This window comes from Mesoplodon densirostris, chromosome 1, assembly GCF_025265405.1.
Source record: "Mesoplodon densirostris isolate mMesDen1 chromosome 1, mMesDen1 primary haplotype, whole genome shotgun sequence".
Classification (NCBI taxonomy): Eukaryota; Metazoa; Chordata; class Mammalia; order Artiodactyla; family Ziphiidae; genus Mesoplodon; species Mesoplodon densirostris.
Window position 1 is genome coordinate 34,303,948 of NC_082661.1, and position 17,838 is coordinate 34,321,785.

The 17,838-nt window shown below is 43.0% G+C and overlaps 1 protein-coding gene and 1 long non-coding RNA gene across 4 annotated transcripts in view; one reads left to right on the forward strand and one right to left on the reverse strand.

The window, feature by feature from the left end:
• Positions 1 to 17,838, reverse strand: part of PLCE1 (phospholipase C epsilon 1) — a 310,776-nt gene that overhangs the window by 147,971 nt on the left and 144,967 nt on the right. For all 3 annotated transcript variants that reach the window (XR_009532808.1, XM_060101840.1, XM_060101830.1), the window contains exon 3: positions 16,947 to 17,235. Coding sequence is in view for 2 of the 3 variants with exons in the window: in XM_060101840.1 (XP_059957823.1) it covers positions 16,947 to 17,235 (289 nt within the window). In the remaining variant the exon portion in view is untranslated. The remainder of the gene's footprint in view (positions 1 to 16,946; positions 17,236 to 17,838) is intronic.
• Positions 1,797 to 12,612, forward strand: LOC132498489 (uncharacterized). The gene is made up of 3 exons (XR_009533776.1): positions 1,797 to 1,975; positions 2,162 to 2,246; positions 12,282 to 12,612. It is a non-coding gene; the product is annotated as an uncharacterized LOC132498489 (long non-coding RNA).

The window sequence follows — 17,838 nt, forward strand, 5'->3', positions numbered from 1 at the left end:
ACCAAAGAGAACTCTCAAACATCTTTGTCAATGGGAAAGACCTGGGGTCTTTTCAAGGTGACCTTGAAACTGAATGAGACCGAGGGATTGAGGACAGAAGGCAAGGGCGAAAAGAGTGTTTGCACAATTAGTGAGTGGCACAGCTAGCATTGAACCCAGGATTTGTACCTAGGAATTTTGTTGTTAAAATAATGCAGATTCTGATTCAAGAGGTCTTGGTGGGGTCTGAGATTTCTTCTGGTTCTGGGACCACATTTTCAATTGCAAGAGGGTTGGTGTGGCTAAAGCACTTAGAACAGTTTATGGCATGTAGTTGCTGACCCAATAAATGGTAGTTATTATTGTTTCTATTACTCACACTGGTTGAGTTACGTGTAGCTCTTAGCAATAGGGCAAGTGCCTTTGGGTTTAGAAATCCATTTTCTGGGGACTTGATTGGCTCAGACCAGTGCCCCAGGGTTCAAAGACGGACCCAAATAGGCTGGTGAACTGACCACACCAAGCTTTGAAGATGTCTTCTGAGCCAAAGATTAGAGCTTAAGGGGAAGTGGAACAAACAAACAGGATAACATTTTTTAAAAGGCTGCCTCCTGTGTGTGGCAGCAACCAAAGGGTGCTGCAGCAGGATGGGGCTCTTGTTCTGTGTGCAGCAGGTGGGCTTCCCGCTCCAAGACCAGGCGTAGGACTGGCATGGAAGCTTCTGGCCCTCAGAGGATGAGTTAGTTCTCCTTAGGCAAAGGTGTGTAACACAAAAGCCATGAGATACAGAAAGGTCCCTTGAGGAGGCTTCCAGAGGTAATCTAGAGTCTTGCTACTCAACATGAGGGTCTTGGCCATCAACAACTGCATCACTTGGGAATGTCCTAGAAACTCAGAATCTCAGTCCCTGCCCCAGACAGACCTAGTAAATCCAAATCTGCATTTCAGCAAAGTCCCTAGGAGATTCACATGCACATTACTATTTGAGAAGCACTGCTTTGATGGAGTTTCATTGTAAGTAGGGTGGCCACAGGGAAAGAAGCATCCAGATATAGCAGAAAATAAGCCCACTGGCTTCACAAACCCACACCCGGGACCACAATCATAGTCATTACTTATCATCACAATTATTTGCAGCAGTTAACAACAGCAGCTTACAGTTTTATAAATGGCTTAGAGTCAGCAAATTGAATGCCCCTACATTGCTTTGATTTATAGGATAAGCCTATTATTTCCACTTTGTGGATACAGAAAACTAAGGTTCAGAGAGACTGAATAATCAAATAATCAAAAATTCATTTTCAACATAGGAGCCGAAATTACAATTATGTTATTCCACCATAGGTCACTTTATAAATATATGGTTTCTCATTAATTTGTACTAAATTGAGCAGTAGAAAAATTTAGTCTTAATAACAATATTTTTAAAGCAATGCAGGCTTTTTGCTTTTAGGTCCAAAGTAATAAAGGTACAAGAATAATCTTTTTTAAAAAACAATACCACCAGAATTTATGTCCAAGTTAAACACTAAGCAGTCACCTTTGGGTATGATATATGTGATACAAAGGTGCTCTGGGTAGCCCTGGTCCTTTCTTGGTGCTGTTTTCAGAGTCTGTAGTACTGTTGTTTGGACCTCCTATAGCTTATGTTTCTATCTCCAACTCCCTCCCGGCAGGGCGCCTGCAGAGAGTTTAGTAACTGCCACTGAATGAACAGATGGAGAGACTGATAAACACAAAGGAATGTGACACAGCCTAAGGCCAAAGGAATCTAAGACCTGGGCTCCCCCCTCCCCCTACAGTGGAGAGATGAGAAGGTTCTGGAAGGGATGTGGCATCCATGTCAGCAAGCAGACTCTTCCTCAGATAGCTAGTGTAATCTCTCCAAGTCCACCAGACATTCAGACAGAAGCAAGGAAGAGAAGAAGAACAGGAAGTCCTTCAAATGGAATCCATTGGCAAGGCTGAACTTTGTGACCCACTTTTGATATATGAGGTAGTCTGTGCTTTGCTGAACATGTCTGTTACTGTACATCTGTATGTCCATCCCATCCCCTATGCATTTCCCTCCCTTTCCCTTCTTCTATCTCTTTTTCCTCCCTCATTTCCTTCTATCCTTTCTTTCCTTTTTTTTTTTTTTTAAAGGAAGAGTTTGCATTTAAAAATTCCAATTTTCTCACAGCTGAGGCAGAGAAGGAGAAAAAGGAATTTACCTGTGTATGATCCACCTGAGCTAACCGGGAAGATGAGAGAGACCTTCGAGGCAGGTGAGGTGCTGTTGGTGGTTGATGCAGCCTGGAATCGTGGGAAGGGATGGGGGTGGATGGGAGAAATGAGCTCTGAGGGCAAGAGCCAGGAATAGCTCTATCTGGACCCCCGTCCTCCTGAGGTCTGCCTTGACCCAGGGGCCACCTGCAGCTCCAGATGGCCTCCAGACGAGGGCGCCCTCCCCAGCTCCATTTCCCACAGTCCCCTCCATGCCCCCTCCCTCCTGCCAAACCTGACCCCTTGCTCTTCTCTCCGGAGAACCATCCTGATCTAAGCCTCTGTTCTTGCTATTTCTGGAATGTCTTACTTGCTCCATCTCCACCTTTTTCTGTTTATTTGTTTTGGACAGTGTGCTAATCACTTTATATTCATTAGGTTCATTGATTTTATCCTGTTATAATTTTCTGAGGCAAGTATCTGCATTGTCCCCATTTTATAGGCAGGATGATACAACTTAGAAAGGTTAAGTTAACAGAAAGGTTAAGTAATCTGCCCCAGGTCACACAGCTTGTCTGTTGTAGATCTGGGATTTAGGTCTGTCTGTCACCAAAGTGCACAATCTTAATCACTAATTTTTGCCTCATATGTGTCACAGTACAGTATAACCACATATTCAAATATCAGTCTTTCTGTCAACTAAATCAGTGACTCCTAGAGATGAAGAACACTGCCTTTTTTCATTGTTTTCATCCCTGGCTAGAACAAAGCCATGGCCAGCACTCAGCAAATGTTCTCATAGTGTGTTATATTACATTATATTTCCTAGAGGTGGGCTAGAGACAGGGTAAGAGCTTAAGAGGTTGGGAACTTACCAAAACCCTGTCTATGGAAAATGTGAATGCTCTCTGGAACTTTTCCAACCCAGTTCCTGAACATGAAACACACTTCCAGATGGTCTAACTTGGGCTTTAACATCCCATTAGCAGGAAAAAAAAAAAAAGGTACTGTATATGTTTTAGGTTCAGAACACAATCCATTTCTGGGTTTGCAACTGAGGTGTTGAGAGACGCTACAAAAAAGGACAAAGACCGAAGAGCACACAGTTATATCAGACTGGAGTGAATCAGTGAAACAAGATACTAACCCACTTGAAGACCCTTGAGGCCTCCAGCCTTTCCCTTTGGATAACTCTGAAAGGCGTCCAGTGAGTTCCAGTTTGGGCAGGGGTTTGTTTATTCTGCCTGGTTCAAATCAGGGCTATGGATCCCTCATGGTTTTCATGTCCCTAAAGGTTTTCCACATTTGGGCAAGATCTGTGCTTTATGGAAGCCCGAGGAGGCCCTGCTCCCAGCCCCTTGGGCTGAGCCGACTGCGTCACCCCTTGGCACGGATGCAGAGGTTTTCACAGTGGGGCTGTGTCATAGTAAAAATGCCTCCATTCTTAACCAACCGTAATTTTTATTACATTTCATTTTTCTCCCCGTGATGCTAAATTTTCATGACCAATCTTTTTCCGGTAAGCACTGCCCTGTGCCAACGAAAACTGCGTGGGTTCACACTGGCTTCTGGCCCTTTATTTTGAGTGCACCATTCCTGATCCGGGGATACTCATGCAAGTTTGTAATTACTACTCTCCCTCCTTCCGAGGGTGTCCTACCTCCAGGCTCTTGACCTATACCATGTTTTTGTTGTTCTCCCCTTCCTAAAATTCAACCTGCTTAAGAGCCTGTGATGGCTTTCTAATGCTTTAGGTCCAAATTTTCACCTTGTTCTCTCCAAATTGTGACCACATCTACCAAATTAGCCTTACACCTCACTGCATCCACCCACAGATCATTGCTGAGAATCACTTCCTCATTGTTTCCCAGGCGCTGTGCTCATTCCCACCCTGTAGTTTATCTCATGCCTGGAATGAGACCCCCAGCAGAAGCCGGTTCAAAGAAGACTTTCCTGCTTCCAGCTCAGCCTCCTAAACCCATGAACTGAAATCCTCCCTAGCATACCATCCAGGGCACACAAATGTAGCTGTCTGCAGGGTCAGACGGGTGAGGAAATGAGACTTGAGCTGGGAGGGAGACAACCCAGTGGCAGGGCCAGGTATATGGGAGAGCAAGCTGGTGTGTCTTGCTTGGGGATGTGCATGCATCAGGGCCAGCGCAAGGGGCCAAGGGAGAATGGTGGCCCAGAGGTGTCAGAAAAGCCAGAACTCTACATTTTAATGCAGAATTTCCTAATGTAAAAAAAAATACTGCAGCTGTCAAAGAAAAAGCCACATAGCCTGGATTTGGTCCACCAGGGAGTTTTTGCTCTCCTGGTCAAAGCAAGACACTGCTATGACTCAGCACTCAGTGAGTTTGGCTTGGGGTGGGGGAGTGTTAACAGTCCCCCTGGGCCTGCAGCAGGGAGTGTCTTCAATCCCCCTTTCTAGTCCACACCATAGCCTGTCTTCTAAACTTCTTGGAATACAGTTCCCAGAAAGTAGCGAAAGCTGGGTTACTAGGTTATTCCTCCTTTGCCCACCTCCTCAGAACAACCACACAGCACTACAGCTCGTACAAGCTGCGTCTCTCTTTCAGAATATCATTTATTTTCAGACTCAATAGCCTCGATGGTTTTAAATGTAAACATTTTTATTTGGGGGTAAAGAGGGCTAGAGAGGCAGTGTAAGTGGGGGCATCTCTAGTTGATTTTTGTCAGAATCATCCTTTTGAAAGAGAAATCCTATTGTGTCTCTTCTGTTTAAAACCCTCTGATGGTTTTCCATGGCTCTTAGGGATACAGACAGGAGCCCTTAACAAGAGCCTGTACTATCTGGTAGTTTGTTTTGCCTCTCTGTGGCTTAGTTTCTTCACATGTAAAAATGTGAGTCTTAAATTAGATATTAAAAACAAACAAACAAACAAAAAACACTTCTCAGAGTGCCTGGCCCACAGTGAGTACCCAATACCTGCTAGCCTTTGTCACTCTGAGTTCTCCTGACTTTCCTGAGGAACCCTCCAGATCTCCACTCTCCACTCAAACCTCAAACCTGCCATACTCCCGGCTGCCATGGGGCCTTTGCACAAATGATTACTTCTGCCTCGAACACTCTTCCAGCTCCCCTTCTCTTAGTAAATATCTATTGGACCTTTAGCCCTCAGTGGAAACATCATTGCCTTCTATGCCTGGGTTTAATCCCCCTTTTAGAGGGTCTCACACAGTCATGGCCCTTTCCCTGGTAGCATGTACCATGGCCAAAACTTGTCATTTATTTTTGTAATTACATGATTCCCTACTGGTCTTTAAGCTCCAGGTGGGTAGGGAAAATGTCTGTTCTATTCTTAATATCTGGCAGTGCAGGTGTTTAATAATATTTGCAAGGTAAATGAATTTCAACCACTAGCAGCCTGTTCTTGGTGTGCTGGGGTATGATGACCACAGAGAAGAGGGCCTTCCCCAAAGATAGAGAGAAAATAGGGGCTCCTCTCTCAGCGTGAGGGCTGTGGAATGGAGGTGCCCTCATCTCTTTGCTCAGGAAAGAGACCCCAGACCCTTCAAAGCAGGGCTAATGCAGAGACTGGAGCCTCTCCTTTTTACTCCTTTTCTCTTTTCTCAACAACAGTGTGGGTCCACTTTGCAGAGATAAAGCCCTAAGGAGCACCTGCCAACAGGCCCAGGGGTATGAGGGCATATAGAGCACTGACAGAACCAGACTAGATAGAAATCATTCCATGGTTGTCTGCCTCACTGTAGGATAGGGCAGGACTTTCCTGCTCAGGGGCCAATGAAGATCAAATATGCCTTGTGTGGCTCTCAGATGGTCTGTCTTCTGCCATGTACCTTTAGTCACATATTGAGCAGGGCTGGGACCAGCCCAAATGATTTTTGTAAATGATGTTTGAAAAATAGCCATTGCTGGTAAATTAACTTTAGCTATTCGTGATGCTCACAGGTTCAAATCAGATGGCTTCAAACGTGCTTTTCTGGTTTTATTTAGTACAGGTAACTGTGTGTTAGCCTAGAGTTGTGTGCAGGTATTCATTTACTCATTCATTCACTCAACAAATATTTTCTGAGACTTCCTCTCCCGTTTGGTTGATTCTGTGCTATGACTGCTGACTCAGCTGTAGAAGGGAAAAGCCTTCCACCCACCCCCATAGGTACCCATATCAAAGAATGCCTGAGATAGCCTTGAAGTCCTTGGAGGTCTCTAGGTCAAGGAGGCAGCAGGTACACAGAGAAGTGATCAATTTTGTAGTCAGACGGACCTGTGTTCAAACTGGGGGTTCCAGGTCGTACTTACATATGTATGTACACACACACACACACACATGCCCAGGACAGGCTGAGATTTGAGTGGGAGATAAAATTGGAGGGTTTCCTAATGGTTAAGAACTTGGATTGGGAATCAGACAGACTTGGGACCAAATGCTGGCTTTGCCCCACTAAGCCCAGTTAAAGGTTTTGGTTCTAGAGTTGGCAGTCCATAAGCTCAGATCTTGTGAGTTGCTAGAGTCTCTGAAACTTTTTATGCTCTCAGTTCCCCTCCATGTTCTCAGATCATCCACAACAATATCTGCTTGAAATGGATTTTAGATGTCTGCTTATTAATGTAAAAATGTGGTTCTGCATATAAACTGGGGTAAAATACACATGACTGTTACCAAGGGTGTTTCTGGTGACTGTAAAATTCACAGGTAGAGCCTCAGAGGGGTTGAAGCATCCATTTGTTCAGGCTATCATAGAATCATTTATGGGATTAATATTATAGAAATTGTTTTCTAAAAGTTTGTTGTTATAATGAAGTACAGAGCTAAAAGACTTAAAATACCAAATATGTACGTATTTCCAGTTGGCAAAACATTTTAGACCTTCCAGAAGATGGTAAAATCTTCTGTCAGAACTTAGTCCATTGAAAACTAAACACTCTTAAAATGCCCTCTTACTACTTTAACTGTACTAGTTAAGTTTCTTGGTTTTAAGACTCAATTACGACAGAAGTTTAAATAATGACTCAGACTATCCTGAGATCTTCTCTTTTTTTCCTCTTAAATATTTGCTACTGACCCACATGTTATTATAAACAAATTATAAGCATTTTCCATTATGTTCTGTAAATGTTCCCATGGACAAGAATTTTCATAGCTCATTTAAATGAGGTTTTTGTTCTTTAAACAATTTAAAACACTCAAAAGGATTAGTACACGTACTGAAAAAAATCTCATTTAATTTTATTGTAAAGAGTAATCCATCCATCTTCATAAAAATGTACAAATTCTAACTTGAACACTAAATTTTATACCAATATTAGTAGACATGGTGCCCAATCCCAGGAATAAATGCTTAGCATCTTTTCTACTCTGGAGGGAAGAGAGATGATATCAGCAGAGAATGAAGCTGAAACAACAGAAGCATCATAATATAGGTGAGGGCTTGTTTTCCTTGGTTAAATAGATATTCACATTTCTCCAGGCTCTAAAATGGTTTTAGAAACCTCAGACTTCATTCAAGATGGTACAGGGAATTCCCTCTGAGCCCCTACATCCTGTTCTTATCTCAACTACAGCATTTATTTACAGTCCTAAAATTGCATGTATATCTGTCCATCTCTTCCACTATCAGGTGACTTTGTCTTACTCACTGTTTTATCCTCAGGGCCTAACACAGTGCTTGGCACATAGAAGATGCTCAACAAATATTTGTTAAATGAATTAATGAGTGGCCTGATGCATGAGTCCTAAGGCAAACCATACATAGGGGCAGCCTCCAGCCTCTAGATACCTCCTTTCAAGTGTCCCGTAAGATGCTACTTCTCTGAGCCCATAGCCAGGGAGACCTGGCTAAGAGCAGAGACCTGGCTAAGAGCAGAGACTTATGGCTACCAGGGGATAATGTGGCGGGGGGGGGGGGAATGGGGGAAGGATAAATTGGGAGATTGGGATTGACATATACACACTACTATATATAAAATACATAACTAATAAGAACCAGCTGTATAGCACAGGGAACTCTACTCAATACTCTCTAATGGCCTATATGGGAAAAGAATCTAAAAAAAAAAGAATGTGCATATGTATATATATAACTGATTCACTTTGCTGTACACCTCAAACTAGCACAATATTGTAAATCAACTATATACCAATAAAAATTAAAAAAAAAAAAAAGAACAGTGGAGGGCTGGCATTTCATGGGGTTGGCAAAGGGTGGCAGCAATCATCATTACCACCATCATCACCCTCAGCATCACATCATCACTGTAACATTTATTGAACACAAATTAGATGCCAGATACTATGCTAAGTTCTTCATATACATTATCTCATTTAATCCTCAGAACAATTCTATGAGGTTGTTGCTCTTATTCCTGCTTTATGGTGGCAGACTCTGAAGCCTAGAAAGGCAAAGTCACCTATTCAAGATGACACAGTGTTGAAGTCAAGACTCAAACAAAAGACAGAATGATGCTCCTGTTCAATTTCTTTTACCCATGAAGCAACTTAGAGGCTGAGAGTCCTACAGGTCAAAGAGAGCCCCAGACAATACTTGTCTTATTGATTCTGAGCCCTTCTCTCTGCTTGCTTCAACAAAGCCTCTGTCCCCCTTCTCATTTGAATGTGAGCCCCAAATGGTCTTCATTATGGCTGCAGAAAACAATACCATTGGAAACAAGCAGCTTGAATCCATCAGTCTTCACACAGGCTCCAAATGCCTCTTTTTAAACGTCACTCATGTAGTAGGTGCACATGGAAATTAACAGTCAAATAGTAAGGATGGATAGGAGGTGACAAGTAAGAGGCCTCTCTTGGAGGTAACCATTTTCGCATGATTCTGTGTCTATTCTTTGGCAGTTATCTCCTAACTGTAAAAAAGATTTTCATCCCATTTAAAAAAATATATTCTCTTCCCTTTCAAGAAGAATACATTTAATCACCTCGATGAAAGATGAGGAATTTGGCCCATTCTACCCACTACTGCAAGTTATATTTTTTTAGTTTTATTTTTCTATTGGTAACTGTATGTTTCAGCTTTAAATACTATTCTTAATCTTCTACCTTTACATTTCAATTTAAATGTATTTCTTAACTCCCCCAAAGTTATCCATCTGCTCTTTATCCTTCTCTAAACCTTCCTCTTTCGGGATCAATTTCTTTTCTTTTCTTTTCTTTTTTTAAACATCTTTATTGGAGTATAATTGCTTTACATTGTTGTGTTAGTTGCTGCTGTATAACAAAGTTAATCAACTATATGTATACATATATCCCTATATCTCCTCCCTCTTGCATCTCCCTCCCACCCTCCCTATCCCACCCCTCTAGGTGGTCACAAAGCACAGAGCTGATCTCCCTGTGCTATGCAGCTGCTTCCCACTAGCTATCTATTTTACGTTTGGTAGTGTATATATGTCCATGCCACTCTCTCACTTTGTCCCAGCTTACCCTTCCCCCTCTCTGTATCCTCAAGTCCATTCTCTAGGAGGTCTGCATCTTTATTCCCATCTTGCCCCTAGGTTCTTCATGACCTTTTTTTTTTTAGATTCCATATATATGTGTTAGCATATGGTATTTGTTTCCCTCTTTCTGACTTACTTCACTCTGTATGACAGTCTCTAGGTCCATCCACCTCACTACAAATAACTCAGTTTCGTTCCTTTTTATGGTGGAGTAATATTCCATTGTATATATGTGCCACATCTTCTTTATCCATTCATCTGTTGATGGACACTTAGGTTGCTTCCATGTCCTGGCTATTGTAAATAGAGCTGCAATGAACTAAATGTGCCAGCAGCACCCTACATTGTCTTAGCAACAGCCTCCTAAATGCCTCCAGTTCTCACTGCTCTTTCCTTCCATCCACCTTCCACATCAAACATACTCACCTGAAGTATCAGAGACCCTAATTCGGTAGGTTTGGGGGTGAAGCCCAGAAAGCTATACTTTGGACACTCAGGCTGGGCAATTCGGATGCAGGTGGGCTAAGGGTGACACTCTGAGCAGCCCCACCCCACACTGCAGCCAGATGGATCTTTCTAAAAACACAGTCTGCTCACATCACACACTTCCTTAGAACCCTTCAGTGTCTCTCATTACTTACAAGGTAAAAGCCAAGCTCTTTATCATGAAATACAACCCCATGGAGACCTATTTTCTCCCCCCAGCCCAGCCCATGCCTTCCTACTTACTCTCTGTATGCCCCAAGCTTTGGCCAGAACAGCCTGGTAGACCAGCAGTCCCTGAACACACCGTGCCTTTTCCTGTCTCATGCCTTTACACCTGGGTGCCCCATTCCCTCTGCCAGTTACCATCAGCTCCTCTATCTGTCCCTGGCCCTCCCGGAGGAGTTTCCCTTATCAGTCAACACCCCAGGTCTCTATTCCAACCCAGTAGACCTCTCTCTTCACAAAGCCCAGCTGGGGTCCACTGCAGAAAGAACAGGAGATTGTGTTTTTAATGGGGTAGTAAGTGAGGAGTGAATGGGCTGATACAGTTAGGGGGGCTCTGCACCCCCAGAGGCAACAATGTCTGAGGAGGAGGGGAGAGGAGTTCAGACAGGGAGCAAGAAAGACCCCAGAGATAACTCTGCAACCATTCCAGCACCTTGCACTGACAGTAGCTTTTGAGACACTGAATATAGCTTTTGTTCCTGCTTGGAAACTTCCTAAATGTATTTGTATTTTCATTTTGTATGTGTCTGATATGTTAGTGCAAACTACAGGTAAATTAATGTTTTCTTTCTTTGGTTCTAAAATGACCTCATTCAGTTAAGTGTTGCAAGGAGCAATGATTACATGTTCCTTGATTCTGTGAACACATCTGCCACTGGAATCCACGAAGGTTTACGGACTGTCTGTTCTGTGCCCGGTCCTGTGCCAGGCAAGGTGTTTGTGGGAGAGGAGAATGGGACTGAACAACTAAAACAAAGCTGAAATGAGGGGCTTCCCTGGTGGCGCGGTGGTTGAGAGTTCGCCTGCTGATGCAGGGGACATGGGTTCGTGCCCCGGTCCGGGAAGATCCCACATGCCGTGGAGCGGCTGGGCCCGTGAGCCATGGCTGCTGAGCCTGCACATCCAGAGCCTGTGCTCCGCAATGGGAGAGGCCACAGCAGTGAGAAGCCCGCATACAACAAAAAAAAACAAAGACAAAAAAAAGCTGAAATGGATGGTGCCATTGGAGAGCTGCAAACATGTCTCCCCCACGGCTGTGAGCACAGGCCTTGGAGAAGCTTGACCTGGGTTGGCTGCACACACTTACTATTTGGGTGGCCTTGGGCAAGTCACTTAACCTCTATGAGCTTCAGTTTCCTGGTGCTAATATTTCTTCCTTACAGGATTGTCAAAAGGACTATCTTAAATTTTTAGTGCTGTCGTAACAAAATACCACCACTGGGATGGTTTAAAACAACACAACTTTATTCTCAGTTCTAGAGGCCAGAAGTCCAAAAGCAAAGTGTTGGCAGGGCCATGCTCCTCCTTGGACTCTGGTCAGAATCTTTCCAGCCTCTTCCTAGCTGCCGGTGGTGGCCGGCAGTCCTTAACATTCCTTGGTTTGCAGGTGCATCACTCCAACCTCTGCCGCTGTAATCACATGGGTGTTCATCCCAGAATGGTCTGTCTTCATCTCTTCTTTTGATAAAGGAGACCAGTCACTGGGTTTAGGGCCGATTCTAACTGAAAGTGACCTCATCTTAACTCGATTACATCTGTAAAGATCTTATTTCCAAATAAAGTCCCATCTGTAGGAACTGGGGTTTGAATTTCAACATATTTCTTTCAAGCGACACAAGTCAACCCACAATAAGGACTAAATGAAATAATGCAGATGAAGGGCTTGGTGCGTTGCCTGAATCACAGTAAGCACTCAACAGGCTGTCTGGTTTCAAGTGCTGACTCTATCACGGACTATCTGTATACACCTAGGCAAGTTTCTTCATGTCTCTGGGTCTCCGTTTCCTCATTAGTAGACAGTACCTCCCTCATTGGACCATTTGGTCAATGAAATCACACATATAAAGCATTCAGAGTAATACCTGGCACCAAGCAAGAACTAAAAAATGTTCACGGCTATTACTATAATTATAATTTTAATCCTTCCCTTTACCCAACTTTCTCTTTACAGATGGAAGAGTTTAAAATTTCAGAGAGGGGCTTCCCTGGTGGCGCAGTGGTTAAGAATCGCCTGCCAATGGAGGGGACATGGGTTCGAAACCTGGTCTGGGAAGATCCCACATGCCGTGGAGCAACTAAGCCGGTGCACCACAACTACTGAGCCTGCGCTCTAGAGCCCGTGAGCCACAACTACTGAGCCCGTGAACCACAATTGCTGAAACCCATGTGCCTAGAGCCCATGCTCCATAACAGGAGAAGCCACCACAATGAGAAGCCCGCAACGAAGAGTAGCCCCCGCTTGCCGCAACTAGAGAAAGCCCGCGCAGCAACAAAGACCCAACTCAGCCAATAAATAAATAAATAAATAAATTAAAAATAAATAAAATAAAAATTCAGAGATATCAGTAATGGGGAAGTCACCTTGAAAAAATTAAAAAATAAATATAATTCCTCTGCTTCACCCTCCTTCTCCCCCAAAAGACACACAATTGTTTTGACTCAAGAAGCATCATGTCTCCAGTAATATCTGAGGTAGGTAACTTTGCTCTTCACTGGAGCTTTGAAGAAGCTCCCCCTGGTTATAAGCATGGGTGTGGAGTCACACTCCTCACACCTGAGCATGTTTAGGTACATCTCAACATGGAGCCACACTCCTGGATGACACCTGGCCACCTGTGTCCCAAGGCAGAGGGCTTTTGTATTGTGCCTACCAAACTTCCCAGCCCCGTGAGCTACAGACCCTACCAGCAACTGACTAGCCTTGCACTTTATGAATCTCTTGAGGGTAGTAAGGACTACCTCAGTAGACCTGAAACCTAATATTACATCTTCTCTGGAGTGAGAAATATTTTACAAGTTGAAGGCTTCCAGATGTGATCTTTCACATTCTTCCCAGAGGTGACACAGCCCTAGGCCATAGTGGGCAGTGAATGAACACTTTTTAGTTGATTAACTGGCACAAAAACATACCCCCAAGTTACATTAAAGCATACTTTAACATCAATGAAGTAATTTCAAAGTCACAAAACTAGTAAGTCGGAGGATTTCTTAAATACACTTAAATCTTGGAATTAGAACTATGGATATGCCTTCCCTTGCCTGGTAGGCATGTAAAAGGTAATTGTTTTGATTATGAGGAAGTCAACCAGGACAGCCTTAATAAACTAAATTATTTATGAGGTACAAGCACATAGTTCAAATGTGTGTGTGTATTCCTATTAGGACTTCTTATTTTTATACTCAAAGGCATTTACTTTAGAAGAAGACACAAATAGAACATACTTATTGCAGTAGAAGAAAATAAGTTGAAAATTTATTAGACCTTTCTATCAGAAACAGGCTATCTCCCATTTTCAAATAAGAATACTACATTTGTAGGGCAGTTTTTGTTTTCATATTGATATTCTTTCTATAGTCTATATATGATGAATAATTTTATTTATTAATAGCTATGCTATACATACACATACCCAAACTGATTAAAAATGAGCATTGTCTACTACATAATTTAAATATGGGTAACTATGCTTTGTCCTGGTAATACATAAATATTTAATCCTTTAATTTACAAACTTACTTAGGAACAATTTGAGAAGGAAAAATTGAGTTTAACGTACTAAATTTATTATATTGGCTGATACAATATGCACATTTGAAAACATTTAGCCTCCTTATATTGAAAAATCCTCCCCTTGTCACTACATTTTTTACTTTTGCTATTTCAGTGCTTTACATTATTATCAGTTATCTTATTCTCTTCTCTCCCTTTTTACTTTATTGTGATTTTGTAATTTTTAGTAGGGAGTACAATGGAAAAAAAGAAACAAAAGCAGGTGGATTTAGAAAATGTATTCCTGATTATTGAAGTTAATAATTCTTTTGGCTGCCACTGCTATACAGAGTTGGTCCTGGGATTCTAACAAGGTTAATGGGAAGGAAGAGAAGGGGAACCAGATGGGAAGTAGAAAGATCTTGATTGTACTCAACTAGTGGAAGTCCCTGACAGTCCTTACACAGTCCCTGGTGTAAGCTCTCCATTTTCCATTTTGAGACAGTTCATCCTTGTAATCAAGGGCATACCCTTGCTTTTTGATACTTCATATCAGAAAATGTTTCTTATTATTTGGCAAACTTTCCACTTAGTTGATGGACCATCCTCATTGGTCCTGAAGGCAGAAAACCAGGAATGTACTGACTGTTGGCTGTTTTTCTAGAGCCACCTGTACCACTGGAGGTGTGCAAGCTGATGGAGATTTCAGAGAGTTAGCAGAATCCTGTAGACTGTGGTAAAGCTGCAAGGCTGCAGAACTCTGACTAATCAACACTTAAGTTACCAATTCCTGACTTGTGAATGCCCTGTGAATAATGAAGAATGGGTTGCACATTTTCTCCTCCTAGTCTCACCTACTATAGGCAGCTCCAACCCTCATCTTGGAATCATAACCACTTCCAGGAGACAAGTTGACTTGGGACACCTGCAGGTCACGTGAAAAGCTGTCTTCATATTTCTTTTTCTTTTTCGGTTCTTTCTAACCAAAGACCTACAGAACATGTTTCTCCTCCTTTTTAAATTCTTCAGTTCTTGTGTGTGTGTGTGTGTATGAGGTAAAACACATATAACAAAAACTTCAGCAGGCTTCCCTGGTGGCGCAGTGGTTGAGAGTCCGCCTGCTGATGCAGGGGACGCGGGTTCGTGCCCCGGTCCGGGAGGATCCCACATGCCGCGGAGCGGCTGGGCCCGTGAGCCATGGCCACTGGGGCTGCGCGTCCGGAGCCTGTGCTCCGCAACGAGAGAGGCCACAGCGGTGAGAGGCCCGTGTACAGCAAAAAATAAATAAATAAATAAATAAATAAAATAATAAAGATAACATATTAGCTGATGATCCAACGAGTCTCAGAGATGGGAATGCTGATAGGAGTTCTGATCTGAATACAGACAGGCAAAGAGCCATTGAGATCAAGTTATTATCAGGGCAACAGACACCTTAACAAGTGGCCTCCTTTTTTCTCCCCAAAGGTCTGTGTAAGACTGGAGGCAGCCTGCCTTGGTTGGGGAGCCTGGAGATCTGCCCTTTTGCAATTAATGGGGAAGAAACAAAGTGGCTTTTATTGACTTCTGTTTGTTTGCGGCCAAGCCATTTGCCACATGGAACATTAACTCTGTCTCCAAACTCTTTGAACACTTAGAGCCACTTCCACCACATTATTTGGCATTTAACTCTCTGCAGTCTGTTCTTTGAATACTTGGTGGATGCAAATGTGGGCTCCTCATTAGGATCATAGACAACTTAAAGGCGAGTAAGTTGACTTGTACTTTATTAGGATCTCCCATAACACCTACACACTGCTGGGCACAGAGTGGGTATCTGATCAACACAGCTTGATTAAGTCACAGGATAAGGTCCTCACATAGAGTCACAAGCACTGAAGCAATGCCAACTCTACATGCTAATCTCAGCCCAAATTCCCAGGAAGAGCATTGATGGAGAATGTAAGCTTGGCAGTTACCAGGAGCCGCACTGGAGTAGGGAAATTTTGAATCCTATGTATAGGGGAAACTGCCTATTACCTAGAGACTGCAAGTTCCTTGGGGGCAGGGGCTATGTTTTGTTCCCTACCCAGCACCCAGTAGGGGCTCAAAAAACATATGCTGAATGAATGAAACACATATGAAACCAAGTGTCTCCTCTTTAGTCTCTTGGATTAGTTGTCCCACATTTTGTGTTTTTCTTCATTCATTCTTTATAACCAATCCACAAAAGTGAAGGTGACTCTAGAAAACAAATCAACATGGCACCCACTCAGGTGTGAACCCCCTCTAGGGCCCACCCAAGGGGTGCTGGAGTGGGGAGGTTGAGGATCAAGGAGGAAGGCCACTGGCCTGATAATCGCAGGTCTGGGGCTTGCTGTGGAGGGACAAGAGCTGCTCTCCTTGAGAGAAGTGGCCGGATGTCAGATTGAGCTCTTGGCAGCCCGCAGGCAGTGGAATGCTGCTCTGCGTGGTCCCCGTCTGGCTGGCAGCTTCCTGCCAGGGAATACTGCCAAGCGGGTGGTGACAGCTGTGCAGTGCACAAATCTCCAAGGTTCTTTGGTGCACTGCCATTTCTGACTTGCCTTTCTGCTACTTGTGGGAAATAGCTGGGAAGTTCTGATCCCATTTTCCTTTGGCTTTCATTTTTCAGCAGGACACCTATCTCATCTTTTAAGATGGGAGTCAGTGGAAGATGGCCTTTAGCTCTTCTGGTCAACATGAACCTACTGATTCTGTGTAGAAACGAGAACTATATTCCACTCTGTTTTGAATGAAACGGTTGGTTTTCACCGTGGCCACATGACTACACTTGTTTACAAGGCTTTTTTACAATAATTGACATCTGTCATAGACTACCACTAGGGGAAACCACCTATCTGAATAACTTAGAAAAATTAAAGATAGCCTTTTAGCCATTTTTGAAAAAGAAATTTCAATATCTTAATGCTTATTATTTGGAATGTTTATACCTTAAGGGATTTTGATAGAGGACTATCTTTTTATATATTCTCTTAAAGCAGCTATCTTTTCTTAAAGTTGCTGATACGTGGACTCAATTTTCCATCAGGAGATGCAATAAATGTTAACTTAGATTCTTTTCTGCATTCAAAGATGAAAAGTTAAAAGTGAAATTTCAGACATTACCTTTCAGCATCATTCGTCCGGTGGATCCTCCAAAAGAATTGAGAAGGCTACTTCTTGCTCCTAAAGATGTGGTGGCTTCTAGGAGAGAGCCGGTGATGTACTGAGATATGGAAGTCCTTTGGAGAGTGGCACGATACTCACAAACAGTGTCTTGGACACATTGCTTTAAGCACGGACCAATGCTAATCCTTTCATGGGCTGTCTCGGAGGCTGGGAGCTTTGTGAAGAAATGGAGAAGAGATCTAATTGTCTCTTCTGTTTCTTCTCCCCTTCTCACTGCACTGTAGATCTGTGAATAGCACAAAGTACAGGAAGTATTAATCTAGTTTCTTAGAAAAGCAAATTAACTTGTTGACAAAACGCCAAGATGACTTATTAAGAAAGAAGGCTCAGTCACTCTAAGTGCAAACACTCGTGAACACTGGACTCATGCATTAACCTGAACATTCTACAGACACCATTTATTTGGGAAAGCTATGTGTAGTTATGAAATGGGCCATTCAAACAACCTTGCTATCAAACAGAGCACTTACAACTTGTACAAACCAAAAATATATTCAGCTCAAATTTCTCCTCCTCCTCCTCAGCAGAATAAAGCTCGTCTGTAGCGGGACAAGGGCAAACCTTTCCCTTTTGTCCTTCTGGACCCTCCTGAGTGACTCTCCCAGATCTATCTCCAAGGAACACTGCAGACTGATTCATGAGGCATCTTCCCTCCATGCTCAAAATGAAGTAAGGATGAGAGGGTTAAGGGACAGGAGAACATCTATATTTCTCTCTCGGGTGTAATCCTTCAATCCGTCAGCTTGGATCAAAGTCTTTGAATACTTTTTCCATATCCAATGAGTTGACAGATCCTGCCCACTCTTCCTCCTTCCATCTTTCCTTCTGT